This window comes from Triticum aestivum, chromosome 5B (genome assembly GCF_018294505.1).
Source record: "Triticum aestivum cultivar Chinese Spring chromosome 5B, IWGSC CS RefSeq v2.1, whole genome shotgun sequence".
NCBI lineage: Eukaryota > Viridiplantae > Streptophyta > Magnoliopsida > Poales > Poaceae > Triticum > Triticum aestivum.
In genome coordinates this window covers 510,246,921-510,265,322 of record NC_057807.1, presented here as the reverse complement: position 1 = coordinate 510,265,322, position 18,402 = coordinate 510,246,921, and the positions used below count along the sequence as shown (strand labels likewise).

The following is an 18,402-nucleotide window of genomic DNA, read 5'->3' as shown; positions in this document are numbered from 1 at the left end:
CGTATGTGGTCCATAGTGAATTCTCTCCAAAGACTTACATTTAGGAACGGAGGGAGTAGCTTCTAGCTTGTTTTGCGGAGCACCAACTTGATTAGGGTGGATTGAATGAATCGCGAGAGGGAGACATCCTACAGGGTGTTGTATCAATTGGGTACGTCGGTGAGTTTGATCAGATGACCAATATTCTCAAATCATTGTGGAGAGCCCTTGATAGAGTTTTAATTTTATTATAAATAAATGTATTTGTTATCATTTACATGGCGATAGCTTGGAGGGCAAGACAATGCCGTGATGGCCATCGCCAATGGCAAGAGATAACAAAATGAGCATCCTAAATATTGGCTTGAAGAATGCTTTAAAAGTACTAAAATGTGATTGTACTAAAAATATAGGATACCATTACAATGTGGAAGAAATAGAAGTGGATGTCACATTATTGGTAAACAAAGTGTGTCCATGGGCACAGAGTAACCCAGTAGTAGGCTTAAAAAACAATATTTAAATTTCCGTGTTAATGGACATAACAAAGACAATTCTAGAGTGATGAGTACAAAACTGAAATCTCATAGGAGGACCATGATTAATTAGCATGGTCCTCGCATAAATGTATAATTCATATTATTCCTTGTGATACATCATTCTCCAACAATAATAGTGTGCCTAATACATTTTTACTTGCAACCTTGGTTTGCTACAATTTATTGTTTTAGCTACTTTGCCGATACTCATGATAGACATATCGAATATGTAGGAGTATAATGTTGGCATTATACAATTTTCATAAGTGCACTAAGTAATTCACCATTGATTACTCTTTCTTGATGGATTCTGAAAGCCTTGAAGCCGCATCTTTAATGAGCCCGAAGGACACGGCAAAGTCACCCAAAAGTTGATTATAATCTGGAAATATTTCCTCATCAACTGATAAAACTATCTTAATAGTGTTATTGTAACTCTGGTAGTGCACAATCAAAGCCTGCAAAAGAAACCTTTGTGATTAATTACAAATCAGGGTGGCAACATGATTGAATTTGATATGTTTACTTCCATTTCTCTTGTCCATGGTGAAGTTTTACTTGTATTGTTTGAAGATATTAACCTTAGCTTGCTTGGGTGTGTGTATTCATGTATGCCTACACAAGACAAAGTTATCTCCTTAGTCGCATAGCTATTTAATGGCAAAACTATCCACATAGTTATATCTAGAATTGCATCTAACCATATGTAGTGTCTTGGGTTCAAGTTCACATACAAAAGAAGAGGAGGAGGAGGAAACGCAGCAATATAGATACTCATATCTCATTGTTCTATAAATTCCATTAGAGAGAGGTTTCAGAGTACACCTCACCTAGTTTTGAGTACTCTTTAACTCGAATTTCGACCGACTAGTTATATACATTTGGTTTCTCCTTGGTGCATCTTATAATTTTGAATATAACTATATGACCATGCGGTAAAGCATGCATAATGTTGTAGTTTTGTATTATCCTGGAAAGGGTTAATGAAGACAAAAGTAACTTTCTTCCAGCGGTGAAGTTCCTAATTGGTAGTGGTACCTCTACTAGATTCTGGGAGGACACATGGCTAGGAGAGACGCCTCTGGCTTTACAATACCCTTCCCTATATAATATTGTGCAATCTAAGGAGGATTATGTCGCCACAGTATTAAATTCAGTACCACTTAACATCCAATTTAGGATATCTCTTGTAGGGGAACGTTGGAATGCTTGGTTACACCTGGTCCGTAGGTTGATGGAAGTTCAACTTTCAGACCAGACATATAAAAATTGTTGGAAGTTAACCACAAATGAATTATTCTCTGTGAAATCCGTGTATTTGGACTTAATTGACTCCGGTCCATTGTCGAGGTCTTTGCACATCTGGAAGATTAAAGTTCCACTCCGCATCAAGATCTTTATGTGGTTCGTCCACAAAGGAGTCATCTTGATCAAAGATAATCTGAAGAAAAGAATTGGGTTGGTAACCCCAGGTGTTGTTTTTGTGATCAAAACGAAATGATTAAACACCTCTTTCTCGAGTGTTTACTTGCAAAATTGTTATGGCGATCTATTCATATAGCTTTTAACATCCAACCTCCAATGAACATAAATACGTCATTTGGGACGTGGCTTAATGGAGTAGACATACACATAGCTAAACATATTCGGATAGGGATATGTGCTTTATTGTGGGCTATATGGAACACTAGAAATGATATAATTTTTAATGACACAACATTCACCAATTTTTTGCAGGTTATCTACAGAGCTACAGCCTGGATCCGTATGTGGTTGTTACTCACTCATGCGGACTACATGGGGCCGATGGTTATTGGGTGCAACCGCTGGGAGACGGTAGCACAGGCTATCTTCAGCCGATTTGGATGTCGAGTTAATAATAGGCTAGGTGTGTAGGCATCGTAGCCTAATTTCTATCGCCGGATGTGGCGCTTTATTGCCGGTTGTGGCACTTTACATATTTTATTTTCTCCTTTTTTGCTTGGATTTTGAGCCTCCTTGGATGTTAAGACTCTGTTGTGACTTCTAATAATATGGTTGCATGCAGCAACTGATGCAGAGGCCGGAGGTATTCCTCCTTTTCAAAAAAAAAATTGTATTATCCTTTTTTCACAATAAACCAAAGTAGATCAAATGAGTAGTTTTGATAATTTAGACTAATTAGAGTGGCTTCTGTTCCAAAGCAAAGCATTACGACCAATATCCTTGCATTGCGGATTGTTTTGTAGATGAGTTGAGTTTCATAAAAATAAAATGTTGGTTTAAGATTGAAGGTTTTTTTACGTAAGATCGTGGGTGACTTACTTGTGGAACTCCATAAACACTAGGCGCAATGAAGACAACTGGATGCCCAAACAACTCTATTTTTTCAGTTGGTCCAACCAAGTTTGAGAACGAAATAGTTGTATTGGCGAACATATGACGGAAGATAAAAGCGCCTACCTGCTTGGATTGTCAAGTCAAACAGTTACAAACTTGGATAATAACTAAAAAACAATTTTAGTTTATTAAACAAGGAGTTTCTTAATTCCTGTAATTCAATTTTACGAAAAACATATAAGTAAATGGGTAGAAAATATACCTTCAGACCAAACATTTTGACAAAAACTTCACTTATCTTACACGTGAAGATAGCTTCAAGTGAGCTCTTTTTCCTGTCCACGGTCATCTTAGCCTCGCGAACATATGCAAGTGGATCATCGTGCATCGCTAAATGAAATGGAAGGAGGATGTAGCCTAGTTGATTTCCCCATGCCACATCGTTGCTCCTACCAGATTCTATCATATTAGCATATGTCTGTACATAGTTGTAAGAAAACATTAGGCTAAAATAATGATATGCTTTGTAATTAGATGATCTCTTGCATTCAGAAATAATTTACATTTCAACACACATGCAGTCAAACTACTAGTATAATACACTGGAATTAATTAGATTCTTTAGGTGTACATATATGATATCAATAGTTTTACAGGAGTTGTTTCATAATACAATGATTCATACTATTCTCCTATTCTTTTACTAACATTCATATGAAAAGTACTGGGCCAAAACTTGAGCGTTGAAAATCGTTCTGACAACTGAAATGTCATATATTTGCGCAAGTAAGGTGTAGCCATTCAGAGTGCGGAAACATAAATGAATATCAATCATAACATTTTTTTTTGGAAATTTACACATTTTGATGAAAGACAAATTTTTCTTCCGAGGGAAATGAAAAACTTACTTGTAGGCTAGCGGTTGGCCTTGTATTGACAAGGAGGACAGACCGCAACCATGTCCTGTAGGTGTTAGAGCCACCTAACACAAGTTGAAGATCATTTACATGAATTAATGTGTATAGTAAGTACAGTACGTTGGCTTGTGGGAGAAACTGTATACCCTCGTTGTCCGGCTTACATTACTTACCAGACTTGCGAAAGTAATAGCGTGACAGAGCAGCGGAAGTTGCCCCAACCAGCACATCATTGACAGTCTCCAGAAGAGAAAAACACAGACAAAATTAATTGTTCGCAAAAAAGGACAAAACTAATTAATAGTATAAAATAAATAGAGCGGCTGCGCGTTAATGTTCGGGCACAACTCACTTCAAGCTGTGTGACATATCACCTAATATTACAGCACGCAAATAGCTAGACGCACACGAAAGCATAATTATAACCGCTAAGGCCACACATGTCAAGAGATAAAACTGATGATATGAGATTAAAGATGGTTTTGAGATTAAAAAACATTCTGTAGCTTAAAGTGTATGTCTACAGTATGTTTTAACTGGTAACCTCATATCGAGGTTTGGATATGAAAATTGAACACTTTTAGGCTAGTTATAGTGGTGAGTAACTTAGACTAGTGTTATGACACAAGTCTATGTTAGTACTATCTTTATAGTGCAAAGTGTCATAGAAGTAGTATCATATATGTTGCATTTATTAACTACCTTCATACATGCCAAGAGTATATTGCTGCAAACTAATTATACAACTATTTTTATCTGGCTCGGAGGAAATGCCGTACGTACACAGTCATAGTGTGGATGGGGATTTTAGAAGAGTTATGTGATCATCGATCCACCATCGTACAGGCAGCTACTCCTTCCGTTTTTAAATATAAGATTTTTTAAAGAATTCAATATGGACTATATATACAAAGCAAAATAAATGAACCTATATTTTAAGATACGTCTATATATATCTGTATGTAGTAATTCATATTGAAATCTCTAAAAGGTCCTTTACAAACGGAGGGAGTAGATAGCTAGGACATATATATACTTACGCAACTCATGGCATTCTTGACGAACTTGACATCGTCCAAGCTAAGGCTCCGGTGCACAAAGCGCCTACAGGGGTTCAACGTGACGTCGCCGTCCGCACGTCTGAAGGGTGTGCACGGGTCCCTCAGGAACAAAGTCGTCGCAGCGAATAAGCTGACGTCCACCATGGTCTTCCACGCGAGCACGAGGTACGGCCAGATCCACGTGATGAACGCCGCTAAGGCGCCAGGGGATGTCGGCTCTCGGCGCCACGGCACGTAGATGGCGCCCGTGCGCGCAGGCGGCTCTGGCATGGCCGGCAAGCGTGTCGGGTCGGCGGCGCTCCGCGCGGACGCCAGGAGCATTGTGATGAGCGACATCCCGTCGCTGAGGGAGTGGTGCACGCGGAACACCACCGTGGAGGTCGGGAAGTCGAGGAAGTGGAACTCCCATAGGGGGCGGGAGCAGTCCATGGGGAGTGTGTACACTGAGGCCACGTAGTCCTCCACGGCCCGGTCCGGGTCGGCCTCCATGGCGGCGGGATCAAGCGTCGGGACGATCATGTGGTCTTCCACGTTCACCGCCGTGCGCGCCCACCGCGGGCTGTTGCCGTCCTTTGAACCATCTGTTACCTGCCATTTGACACACGCATGCACTGACGCGTTTAATTAACCTAGCTAGTGACAAAATCGCTAAATATGCTTTTACTGGTAAAAGTATGCATGTGTGCATACTTGGATGCTGCGGAAGCGCGCGTAACGCGCAAGTTCGGCGGCGACGCCGGCGCTGAAGACGGGGAGGTTTACGGGCGAGCCAAGGCCGATGGTAACGACGATGTATATAGCTTCCATGAGTCTTGCAGTAGGGGTCACAGGCTCCTCCGTAGCCGCCGAGGAATCGTCCGTCGTCGTCCATTCAGCCGGTGCCGATCTCGGCGTACGAATCGGGAGCAATCGGCTCGTAGGCACGGAGGCCATCGAGGGGCTAACACTGCTAGCGTCCATAGCTACTTTAGTTTCAAGAGACGATCGCTGCATGTACTACGGAGTGATCTGCTTGATCTGTAGGTGTAGGTATATACAGGATGAAAATCATCTGTGGTTGATGCATCCTGCCTCTGGCGTCGCCCCTCTCGGGCGACAAAGGAGCGGCCCCAAACCCTAGCCGCCACCACCTCTCCTCCCTCCTCCCCCTCCCTGCCGCCACCAGGGGAGGCCACCGGCTACCGCACGTCTTCCGGTGAAGGTGACGGCGACCGGCGAGGATCTGCTCCCTCGCACCGATGTGAGGGGCTCTGGAACCCAGAGCGGCGACCTTTGGTGGAGAAGACGGCCTCGATCTCTCCGGTGGATGGTGCACGTGGGTGTTGGCCGTCCCTCACGGCTGCGTGGGTGGCGTGGGAGCGGCGAGGTCTTGCTGCAACGGCGGGTGGCTCTTCTTCCTCCCGGCCCCTTTCCCTCGCTGTGGTCTCCTCTCGTTGATCTGGTGGCTGGCCTATCAGATCTGGTCGTGCGAGGATGGGGTGGTGGAAACCCCTGGTCGATCTCGCGCCGACATCGACGCCGACGGTGCTCCGGTGTCGTTCTCCCTCGTGAGGGCGGGTCGAGCTTCCACGTTCGTCCCCCTCCTCCCCCATCCTTCTCCGAGCGAAAGTCTTGGCCTTTTGGCTGGATGGCGGAGGCGTTCTGGCGTCTTGGTCCTCCCTGGAGGCGTCGTTCAAGGGGTGGTTGGGGGTTGTGGTCCTGGTGCGTGGTGGTTGGTGGTGGCGGCGGTGCTTGGTTTCCCCTGGTTGCAGGTGTTGGAGGTGGTGTGTGGGTCCTTCCGTATCTTTCAGCGACTCCTCGCCTTGCCTACTGGTTGGTTGCCGGCCGGTGGTGGTCGTCCGTGTGTATTGCACAGTCTGGACGAAGGGGAGATAGTGGTCTCTGTTGGGGAACGTAGCAGAAATTCAAAATTTTCCTACGTGTCACCAAGATCTATCTATGGAGAGACCAGCAACGAGGGGAAGGAGAGTGCATCTACATACCCTTGTAGATCGCTAAGCGGAAGCGTTCAAGAGAACGGGGTTGAAGGAGTCGTACTCGTCGTGATTCAAATCACCGATGATCCTAGTGCCGAACGGACGGCACCTCCGCGTTCAACACACGTACAGCCCGGTGACGTCTCCCACGCCTTGATCCAGCAAGGAGAGAGGGCGAGGTTGAGGAAGACCCCATCCAGCAGCAGCACAACGGCGTGTTGGTGATGGAGGAGTGTGGCAATCCTGCAGGGCTTCGCCAAGCACCACGGGAGAGGAGGAGGAGGAGAGGCAGGGCTGCACCAAGAGAGGGAGAAGTTCTCATGTATTATGGGCAGCCCCAGGCCTCTATTTATATAGGGGAGAAGGGGGCTGCGCCCCCTTTAGGGTTTCCCACCCCAAGGGGTGTGGCCAGCCCTAGATGGGACTTGGGGAGGCGGCCAAGAGGGGGAGAGAGGGGAGGCGCCCACTAGGTGGGCCTTAAGGCCCATCTGGACTAGGGTTTGCCCCCTCCCACTCTCCCTTGCGTCTTGGACCCCTTGTGGGGGGCGCACCAGCCCACCTAGGGGCTGGTCCCCTCCCACACTTGGCCCACGCAGCCTTCTGTGGCAGGTGGCCCCACTTGGTGGACCCCCGGGACCCTTCCGGTGGTCCCGGTACATTACCGATATCGCCCGAAACTTTTTCGGTGACCAAAACAGGACTTCCCATATATAAATCTTTACCTCCGGACCATTCCGGAACTCCTCGTGATGTCCGGGATCTCATCCGGGACTCCGAACAACATTCGGTAACCACATACAAGCTTCCTTTATAACCCTAGCGTCATCGAACCTTAAGTGTGTAGACCCTACGGGTTTGGGAGACATGCAGACATGACCGAGACGTTCTCCGGTCAATAACCAACAGCGGGATCTGGATACCCATGTTGGCTCCCACATGTTCCACGATGATCTCATCGGATGAACCACGATGTCAAGGACTCAATCGATCCCGTATACAATTCCCTTTGTCTAGCGGTATTTTACTTGCCCGAGATTCGATCGTCGGTATACCGATACCTTGTTCAATCTCGTTACCGGCAAGTCTCTTTACTCGTTCCGTAACACATCATCCCGTGATCAACCCCTTGGTCACATTGTGCACATTATGATGATGTCCTACCGAGTGGGCCCAGAGATACCTCTCCGTTTACACGGAGTGACAAATCCCAGTCTCGATCCGCATAAAACAATAGATACTTTCGGAGATACCTGTAGTGCACCTTTATAGTCACCCAGTTACGTTGTGACGTTTGATACACCCAAAGCACTTCTACGGTATCCAGGAGTTACACGCTCTCATGGTCAAAGGAAGAGATACTTGACATTGGCAAAGCTCTAGCAAACGAACTACACGATCTTTGTGCTATGCTTAGGATTGGGTCTTGTCCATCACATCATTCTCCTAATGATGTGATCCCGTTATCAACGACATCCAATGTCCATAGCCAGGAAACCATGACTATCTGTTGATCACAACGAGCTAGTCAACTAGAGGCTCACTAGGGACATATTGTGGTCTATGTATTCACACGTGTATTACGATTTCCGGATAATACAGTTATAGCATGAATAAAAGACTATTATCATGAACAAAGAAATATAATAATAACTTATTTATTATTGCCTCTAGGGCATATTTCCAACAGTCTCCCACTTGCACTAGAGTCAATAATCTAGTTCACATCACCATGTGATTAACACTGACAGGTCACATCACCATGTGACCAACATCCAAAGAGTTTTGGGTTTGATCATGTTGCTTGTGAGAGAGGTTTTAGTCAACGGGTCTGAACCTTTCAGATCCGTGTGTGTTTTACAAATCTCTATGTCATCTCCTAGATGTAGCTACCATGTTCCATTTGGAGCCATTCCAAATAACTGTTCCACTTGGAGCTATTCTAAATTGTTGCTCCATTATACGTATCCGGTATCTCTACTCAAAGCTATCCGGATAGGTGTTAAGCTTGCATCATCGTAACTCTTTACGTCGAACTCTTTATCACCTCCATAACCGAGAAAATTCCTTAGTCCACTAGTTACTAAGGATAACTTTGACCGTTGTACTATGATCCATTCTTGGATCACTCTTGTACCCCTTGACTGACTCATGGCAAGGCACACTTCAGGTGCGGTACACAGCATAGCATACTGTAGAGCCTATGTCTTAAGCATAGGGGACGACCTTCGTCCTTTCTCTCTATTCTGCCGTGGTCGAGCTTTTAAGTCTTAACTTCGTACCTTACAATTCAGGCAAGAACTCCTTCTTTGACTGGTCCATCTTGAACACCTTCAAGATCATGTCAAGGTATGTGCTCATTTGAAAGTACCATTAAGTGTTTTGATCTATCCTTATAGATCTTGATGCTCAATGCTCAAGTAGCTTAATCCAGGCTTTCTATTGAAAAACACTTTCAAAATAACCCTATATGCTTTCCAGAAATTCTACTTCATTTCTGATCAACAATATGTCAACAACATATACTCATCAGAAATTTTATAGTGCTCCCACTCACTTCTTTGGAAATACAAGTTTCTCATAAACTTTGTATAAACCCAAAATCTTTGATCATCTCATCAAAGCGCACATTCCAACTCCAAGATGCTTACTCCAGTCCTTAGAAGGATCGCTGGAGCCAGCATACCTTTTAGCATCCTTAGGATCGACAAAACCTTTCTGATTGTATCGCATATAACCTTTCCTTACGACTGGTAAGGAAACTCGTTTTGACATCCATCTGCCAGATTTCATAAACGCAGCTTGTGCTAATGTGATTCCGACGGACTTTAAGCATCGCTATGGATGAGAAAATCTCATCGTAGTCAACTCCTTGAACTTGTGAAAAACTCTTCGCCACAAGTCGAGCTTCATGGATGGTGACATTACCATCCGCGTCCGTCTTCTTCTTAAAAGATCCATTTATCAAATGGCTTGCCGATCATTAGCAAGTCCGCCAAAGTCCATGCTTTGTTCTGATACATGGATCCTATCTCGGATTTCATGGTTTCTTAACCATTTGTCGGAATTTGGGCCCACCATCGCTTCTCCATAGCTCGTAGGTTCATTGTTGTCTAGCAACATGACCTTCAAGACAGGATTACTGTACCACTCTGAAGTAGTACGTATCCTTGTCACCCTACGAGGTACGGCAGTGACTTGATCCGAAACATCATGATCACTATCATAAGCTTCTACTTCAATTGGTGTAGGTGCCACATGAACAACTTCCTGTGCCCTGATACACACTGGTTGAAGTGAGGGTTCAATAACCACATCAAGTCTCCACCATCCTCCCACTCAACTTTTTCGAGAGAAACCTTTCCTCGAGAAAGGACCCGATTCAAGAAACAATCCATATTGCTTTCGGATCTGAATTAGGAGGTATACCCAATTGTTTTGGGTGTCCTATGAAGATGCATTTTATCCGCTTTGGGTTCGAGCTTATCAATCCTGAAACTTTTTCACATAAGCGTCGCAGCCCCAAACCTTTAAGAAACGACAACTTAGGTTTCTCTAAACCATAATTCATACGGTGTCATCTCAACGGAATTACGTGGTGCCCTATTTAAAGTGAATGTGGTTGTCTCTAATGCCTAACCCATGAACGATAGTGGTAATTTGATAAGAGACATCATGGTACGCACCATATCCAATAGGGTGCAACTATGATGTTCGGACACACCATCACACTATGGTGTTCCAGGCGGTATTAATTGTAAAACAATTTCCACAATGTCTTAATTGCGTGCCAAAACTCTTAACTCAGATATTCATCTCTATGATCATATCATAGACATTTTATCCTCTTATCACAATGATCTTCTACTTCACTCTGAAATTACTTGAACCATTCAATAATTCAGACTTGTGTTTCATCAAGTAAATATTCTCAACATCTACTCGAATCATCTGTGAAGTAAGAACATAACGATGTTCACTGCATGCCTCAGCACTCATTGGACTGCACACATCAAAATGTGTTACTTCCAACAAGTTGCTATCTTTTTCCATCTTACTAAAAACGAGGCTTTCAGTCATCTTGCCCATGTGGTATGATTTGCATGTCTCAAGTGATTCAAAATCAAGTGAGTCCAAACGATCCATCTGCATGGAGTTTCTTCATGCGTATACACCAATAGACATGGTTCACATGTCTCAAACTTTTCAAAAATGAGTGAGTCCAAAGATCCATCAACATGGAGCTTCTTCATGCGTTTTATACCATTATGACTTACATGCCAGCGCCACAAGTAAGTGGTACTATCATTACAATCTTATATCTTTTGGCATGAAAATGTGTATCACTACGATCGAGATTCAATAAACTATTCCTTTAGGTGCAAGACCATTGAAGGTATTATTCAAATAAATAGAGTAACCATTATTCTCTTTAAATGAATAACCGTATTGCGATAGACATAATCCAATCATGTCTATGCTCAACGCAAACACACAATGACAGTTATTCAGGTTTAATAATAATCTTGATGGTAGAGGGAGCGTGCGTTGTTTGATCACATCAAACTTGGAAACACTTCCAACACATATCGTCACCTCACCTTTAGCTAGTCTCCGTTTATCCCGTAGCTCTTTTATTTCGAGTTACTAACACTTAGCAACCGAACCGGTATCTAATTCCCTGGTGCTACTAGGAGTACTAGTAAAGTACACATTAACATAATGTATATCCAATATACTTCTATTGACCTTGCCAGCCTTCTCATCTACCAAGTATCTAGGGTAATTCCGCTCTAGTGACTATTCCCCTTATCGCAGAAGCACTTAGTCTCGGGTTTGGGTTCAACCTTGGGTTTCTTCACTGGAGCAGCAGCTGATTTGCTGTTTCATGAAGTATCCCTTCTTGCCCTTGCCCTTTTTGAAACTAGTGGTTTCACCAACCATCAACAATTGATGCTCCTTCTTGATTTCTACTTTCGCGGTGTCAAACATCACGAATACCTCAAGGATCATCATATCTATCCCTAATATGTTATAGTTCATCACAAAGCTCTAGCAGCTTGGTGGCAATGACTTTTGGAGAAACATCACTATCTCATCTGGAAGATTAACTCCCACTCGATTCAAGTGATTGTTGCACTCAGACAATCTGAGCACAAGCTCAACGATTGAGCTTTTCTCCCTTAGTTTGTAGGCTAAGAAAATCGTCGGAGGTCTCATACCTCTTGACATGGGCACGAGCCTGAAATCTCAATTTCAGCCCTCGAAACATCTCATATGTTCCGCGACGTTTCGCAAACGTCTTTAGTGCGTCAACTCTAAACCATTTAACTGAACTATCACGTAGTTATCAAAACGTGTATGTCCGATGTTCGTAACATCCACAAACGACGTTTGGGGTTCAGCACATTGAGCGGTGCATTAAGGACATAAGCCTTCTATGAAGCAATGAGGACAATCCTCAGTTTACGGACCTAGTCCGCATAATTGCTACTATCAACTTTCAACTAATTTTTTTTCTCTAGGAACATATCTAAACAGTAGAACTATAGCGTGAGCTATGACATAATTTGCAAAATCCTTTTGACTATGTTCAGGATAATTAAGTTCATCTTATGAACTCCCACTCAGATAGACATCCCTCTAGTCATCTAAGCGATTACATGATCCGAGTCAACTAGGCCGTGTCCGATCATCACGTGAGACGGACTAGTCATCATCGGTGAACATCTTCATGTTGATCGTATCTACTATACGACTCATGCTCGACCTTTCGGTCTCCGTGTTCCGAGGCCATGTCTGTACATGCTAGGCTCGTCAAGTTAACCCTAAGTGTATTGCATGTGTAAATCTGTCTTACACCCGTTGTATGTGAACGTAAGGATCTATCACACCCGATCATCGCTTGGTGCTTCGAAGCGACGAACTGTAGCAACGGCGCACAGTTAGGGGAGAACACTTCTTGAAATTGTTGTAAGGGATCATCTTATTTACTACCGTCGCTCTAAGTAAACAAGATGCATAAACATGATAAACATCAAATGTAATCAAATAATAGTGACATGATATGGCCAATATCATATAGCTCCTTTGATCTCCATCTTGGGGCTCCATGATCATCTATTACAAGAACATGATCAATCTCATACATCACATATATCATTCATCACATCCTTTTGGCCATATCACATCACATAGCATACCCTGCAAAAACAAGTTAGACGTCCTCTAATTGTTGTTTGCATGTTTTACGTGGCTGCTATGGGTTTCTAGCAAGAATGTTTCTTACCTACGCAAAACCACAACGTGATATGCCAATTGCTATTTACCCTTCATAAGGACCCTTTTCATCGAATCCGTTCCGACTAAAGTAGGAGAGACAGACACCCGCTAGCCACCTTATGCAACTAGTGCATGTCAGTCGGTGGAACCAGTCTCACGTAAGAGTACGTGTAAGGTCGGTCCGGGCCGCTTCATCCCACGATGCCGCCGAATCAAGATAAGACTAGTAACGGCAAGCATATTGAACAAAATCAACGCCCACAACTACTTTGTGTTCTACTCGTGCATAGAATCTACGCAATAGACCTAGCTCATGATGCCACTGTTGGGGAACGTAGCAGAAATTCAAAATTTTCCTACGTGTCACCAAGATCTATCTATGGAGAGACCAGCAACGAGGGGAAGGAGAGTGCATCTACATACCCTTGTAGATCGCTAAGCGGAAGCGTTCAAGAGAACGGGGTTGAAGGAGTCGTACTCATCGTGATTCAAATCACCGATGATCCTAGTGCCGAACGGACGGCACCTCCGCGTTCAACACACGTACAGCCCGGTGACGTCTCCCACGCCTTGATCCAGCAAGGAGAGAGGGAGAGGTTGAGGAAGACTCCATCCAGCAGCAGCACAACGGCGTGGTGGTGATGGAGGAGCGTGGCAATCCTGCAGGGCTTCGCCAAGCACCACGGGAGAGGAGGAGGAGGAGAGGCAGGGCTGCACCAAGAGAGGGAGAAGTTCTCATGTATTATGGGCAGCCCCAGGCCTCTATTTATATAGGGGAGAAGGGGGCTGCGCCCCCTTTAGGGTTTCCCACCCCAAGGGGTGCGTCCAGCCCTAGATGGGACTTGGGGAGGCGGCCAAGAGGGGGAGAGAGGGGAGGCGCCCACTAGGTGGGCCTTAAGGCCCATCTGGACTAGGGTTTGCCCCCTCCCACTCTCCCTTGCGCCTTGGACCCCTTGTGGGGGGCGCACCAGCCCACCTAGGGGCTGGTCCCCTCCCACACTTGGCCCACGCAGCCTTCTGTGGCAGGTGGCCCCACTTGGTGGACCCCCGGGACCCTTCCGGTGGTCCCGGTACATTACCGATATCGCCCGAAACTTTTTCGGTGACCAAAACAGGACTTCCCATATATAAATCTTTACCTCCGGACCATTCCGGAACTCCTCGTGATGTCCGGGATCTCATCCGGGACTCCGAACAACATTCGGTAACCACATACAAGCTTCCTTTATAACCCTAGCGTCATCGAACCTTAAGTGTGTAGACCTACGGGTTTGGGAGACATGCAGACATGACCGAGACGTTCTCCGGTCAATAACCAACAGCGGGATCTGGATACCCATGTTGGCTCCCACATGTTCCACGATGATCTCATCGGATGAACCACGATGTCAAGGACTCAATCGATCCCGTATACAATTCCCTTTGTCTAGCGGTATTTTACTTGCCCGAGATTCGATCGTCGGTATACCGATACCTTGTTCAATCTCGTTACCGGCAAGTCTCTTTACTCGTTCCGTAACACATCATCCCGTGATCAACCCCTTGGTCACATTGTGCACATTATGATGATGTCCTACCGAGTGGGCCCAGAGATACCTCTCCGTTTACACGGAGTGACAAATCCCAGTCTCGATCCGCATAAAACAATAGATACTTTCGGAGATACCTGTAGTGCACCTTTATAGTCACCCAGTTACGTTGTGAAGTTTGATACACCCAAAGCACTCCTACGGTATCCAGGAGTTACACGCTCTCATGGTCAAAGGAAGAGATACTTGACATTGGCAAAGCTCTAGCAAACGAACTACACGATCTTTGTGCTATGCTTAGGATTGGGTTTTGTCCATCACATCATTCTCCTAATGATGTGATCCCGTTATCAACGACATCCAATGTCCATAGCCAGGAAACCATGACTATCTGTGGATCACAACGAGCTAGTCAACTAGAGGCTCACTAGGGACATATTGTGGTCTATGTATTCACACGTGTATTACGATTTCCGGATAATACAGTTATAGCATGAATAAAAGACTATTATCATGAACAAAGAAATATAATAATAACTTATTTATTATTGCCTCTAGGGCATATTTCCAACAGTCTCCCACTTGCACTAGAGTCAATAATCTAGTTCACATCACCATGTGATTAACACTGACAGGTCACATCACCATGTGACCAACATCCAAAGAGTTTTGGGTTTGATCATGTTGCTTGTGAGAGAGGTTTTAGTCAACGGGTCTGAACCTTTCAGATCCGTGTGTGTTTTACAAATCTCTATGTCATCTCCTAGATGTAGCTACCACGTTCCATTTGGAGCCATTCCAAATAACTGTTCCACTTGGAGCTATTATAAATTGTTGCTCCATTATACGTATCCGGTATCTCTACTCAGAGCTATCCGGATAGGTGTTAAGCTTACATCGTCGTAACTCTTTACGTCGAACTCTTTATCACCTCCATAACCGAGAAAATTCCTTAGTCCACTAGTTACTAAGGATAACTTTGACCGATGTACTGTGATCCATTCTTGGATCACTCTTGTACCCCTTGACTGACTCATGGCAAGGCACACTTCAAGTGCGGTACACAGCATAGCATACTGTAGAGCCTATGTCTTAAGCATAGGGGACGACCTTCGTCCTTTCTCTCTATTCTGCCGTGGTCGAGCTTTTAAGTCTTAACTTCGTACCTTACAATTCAGGCAAGAACTCCTTCTTTGACTGGTCCATCTTGAACACCTTCAAGATCATGTCAAGGTATGTGCTCATTTGAAAGTACCATTAAGTGTTTTGATCTATCCTTATAGATCTTGATGCTCAATGCTCAAGTAGCTTAATCCAGGCTTTCTATTGAAAAACACTTTCAAAATAACCCTATATGCTTTCCAGAAATTCTACGTCATTTCTGATCAACAATATGTCAACAACATATACTCATCAGAAATTTTATAGTGCTCCCACTCACTTCTTTGGAAATACAAGTTTCTCATAAACTTTGTATAAACCCAAAATCTTTGATCATCTCATCAAAGCGCACATTCCAACTCCAAGATGCTTACTCCAGTCCTTAGAAGGATCGCTGGAGCCAGCATACCTTTTAGCATCCTTAGGATCGACAAAACCTTTCTGATTGTATCGCATACAACCTTTCCTTACGACTGGTAAGGAAACTCGTTTTGACATCCATCTGCCAGATTTCATAAACGCAGCTTGTGCTAATGTGATTCTGACGGACTTTAAGCATCGCTACGGATGAGAAAATCTCATCGTAGTCAACTCCTTGAACTTGTGAAAAACTCTTCGCCACAAGTCGAGCTTCATGGATGGTGACATTACCATCCGCGTCCGTCTTCTTCTTAAAAGATCCATTTATCAAATGGCTTGCCGATCATTAGCAAGTCCGCCAAAGTCCATGCTTTGTTCTGATACATGGATCCTATCTCGGATTTCATGGTTTCTTAACCATTTGTCGGAATTTGGGCCCACCATCGCTTCTCCATAGCTCGTAGGTTCATTGTTGTCTAGCAACATGACCTTCAAGACAGGATTACTGTACCACTCTGAAGTAGTACGTATCCTTGTCACCCTACGAGGTACGGCAGTGACTTGATCCGAAACATCATGATCACTATCATAAGCTTCTACTTCAATTGGTGTAGGTGCCACATGAACAACTTCCTGTGCCCTGATACACACTGGTTGAAGTGAGGGTTCAATAACCACATCAAGTCTCCACCATCCTCCCACTCAACTTTTTCGAGAGAAACCTTTCCTCGAGAAAGGACCCGATTCAAGAAACAATCCATATTGCTTTCGGATCTGAATTAGGAGGTATACCCAATTGTTTTGGGTGTCCTATGAAGATGCATTTTATCCGCTTTGGGTTCGAGCTTATCAATCCTGAAACTTTTTCACATAAGCGTCGCAGCCCCAAACCTTTAAGAAACGACAACTTAGGTTTCTCTAAACCATAATTCATACGGTGTCATCTCAACGGAATTACGTGGTGCCCTATTTAAAGTGAATGTGGTTGTCTCTAATGCCTAACCCATGAACGATAGTGGTAATTTGATAAGAGACATCATGGTACGCACCATATCCAATAGGGTGCAACTATGATGTTCGGACACACCATCACACTATGGTGTTCCAGGCGGTATTAATTGTAAAACAATTTCCACAATGTCTTAATTGCGTGCCAAAACTCGTAACTCAGATATTCATCTCTATGATCATATCATAGACATTTTATCCTCTTGTCACAATGATCTTCTACTTCACTCTGAAATTACTTGAACCATTCAATAATTCACACTTGTGTTTCATCAAGTAAATATTCTCAACATCTACTCGAATCATCTGTGAAGTAAGAACATAACGATGTTCACTGCATGCCTCAGCACTCATTGGACTGCACACATCAAAATGTGTTACTTCCAACAAGTTGCTATCTTTTTCCATCTTACTGAAAACGAGGCTTTCAGTCATCTTGCCCATGTGGTATGATTTGCATGTCTCAAGTGATTCAAAATCAAGTGAGTCCAAACGATCCATCTGCATGGAGTTTCTTCATGCGTATACACCAATAGACATGGTTCACATGTCTCAAACTTTTCAAAAACGAGTGAGTCCAAAGATCCATCAACATGGAGCTTCTTCATGCGTTTTATACCATTATGACTTACATGGCAGTGCCACAAGTAAGTGGTACTATCATTACAATCTTATATCTTTTGGCATGAAAATGTGTATCACTACGATCGAGATTCAATAAACTATTCCTTTAGGTGCAAGACCATTGAAGGTATTATTCAAATAAATAGAGTAACCATTATTCTCTTTAAATGAATAACCGTATTGCGATAGACATAATCCAATCATATCTATGCTCAACGCAAACACACAATGACAGTTATTCAGGTTTAATAATAATCTTGATGGTAGAGGGAGTGTGCGTTGTTTGATCACATCAAACTTGGAAACACTTCCAACACATATCGTCAGCTCACCTTTAGCTAGTCTCCGTTTATCCCGTAGCTCTTTTATTTCGAGTTACTAACACTTAGCAACCGAACCGGTATCTAATTCCCTGGTGCTACTAGGAGTACTAGTAAAGTACACATTAACATAATGTATATCCAATATACTTCTATTGACCTTGCCAGCCTTCTCATCTACCAAGTATCTAGGGTAATTCCGCTCTAGTGACTATTCCCCTTATCGCAGAAGCACTTAGTCTCGGGTTTGGGTTCAACCTTGGGTTTCTTCACTGGAGCAGCAGCTGATTTGCTGTTTCATGAAGTATCCCTTCTTGCCCTTGCCCTTTT

At 43.8% G+C, this 18,402-nt stretch overlaps 1 protein-coding gene across 1 annotated transcript; it reads right to left on the bottom strand.

Moving 5' to 3' along the window:
• Nucleotides 1-786: 786 nt before the first annotated feature.
• LOC123116650 (wax ester synthase/diacylglycerol acyltransferase 11-like) lies at nt 787-5,775 on the bottom strand. The gene is made up of 7 exons (XM_044537586.1): nt 5,506-5,775; nt 4,795-5,403; nt 3,928-3,994; nt 3,746-3,819; nt 3,100-3,315; nt 2,823-2,960; nt 787-976 (listed from the first exon to the last, which is right to left on the bottom strand). The coding sequence occupies exons 1-7, from the start codon at nt 5,773-5,775 to the stop codon at nt 809-811; spliced, it is 1,542 nt and encodes a 513-aa protein (XP_044393521.1). The 3' UTR covers nt 787-808.
• Between the last annotated feature and the right edge of the window lie 12,627 nt (nt 5,776-18,402).

Coding starts and splice junctions, on each gene's coding strand:
- LOC123116650 (XM_044537586.1), bottom strand. CDS start 5,775: ATGGACGCTAGCAGTGTTAGCCCCTCGATGGCCTCCGTGCCTACGAGC. Junction 5,404..5,505: donor CGCGCTTCCGCAGCATCCAA/GTATGCACACAT, acceptor GTCAAATGGCAG/GTAACAGATGGTTCAAAGGA. Junction 977..2,822: donor GTGTTTATGGAGTTCCACAA/GTAAGTCACCCA, acceptor TTTCTTTTGCAG/GCTTTGATTGTGCACTACCA.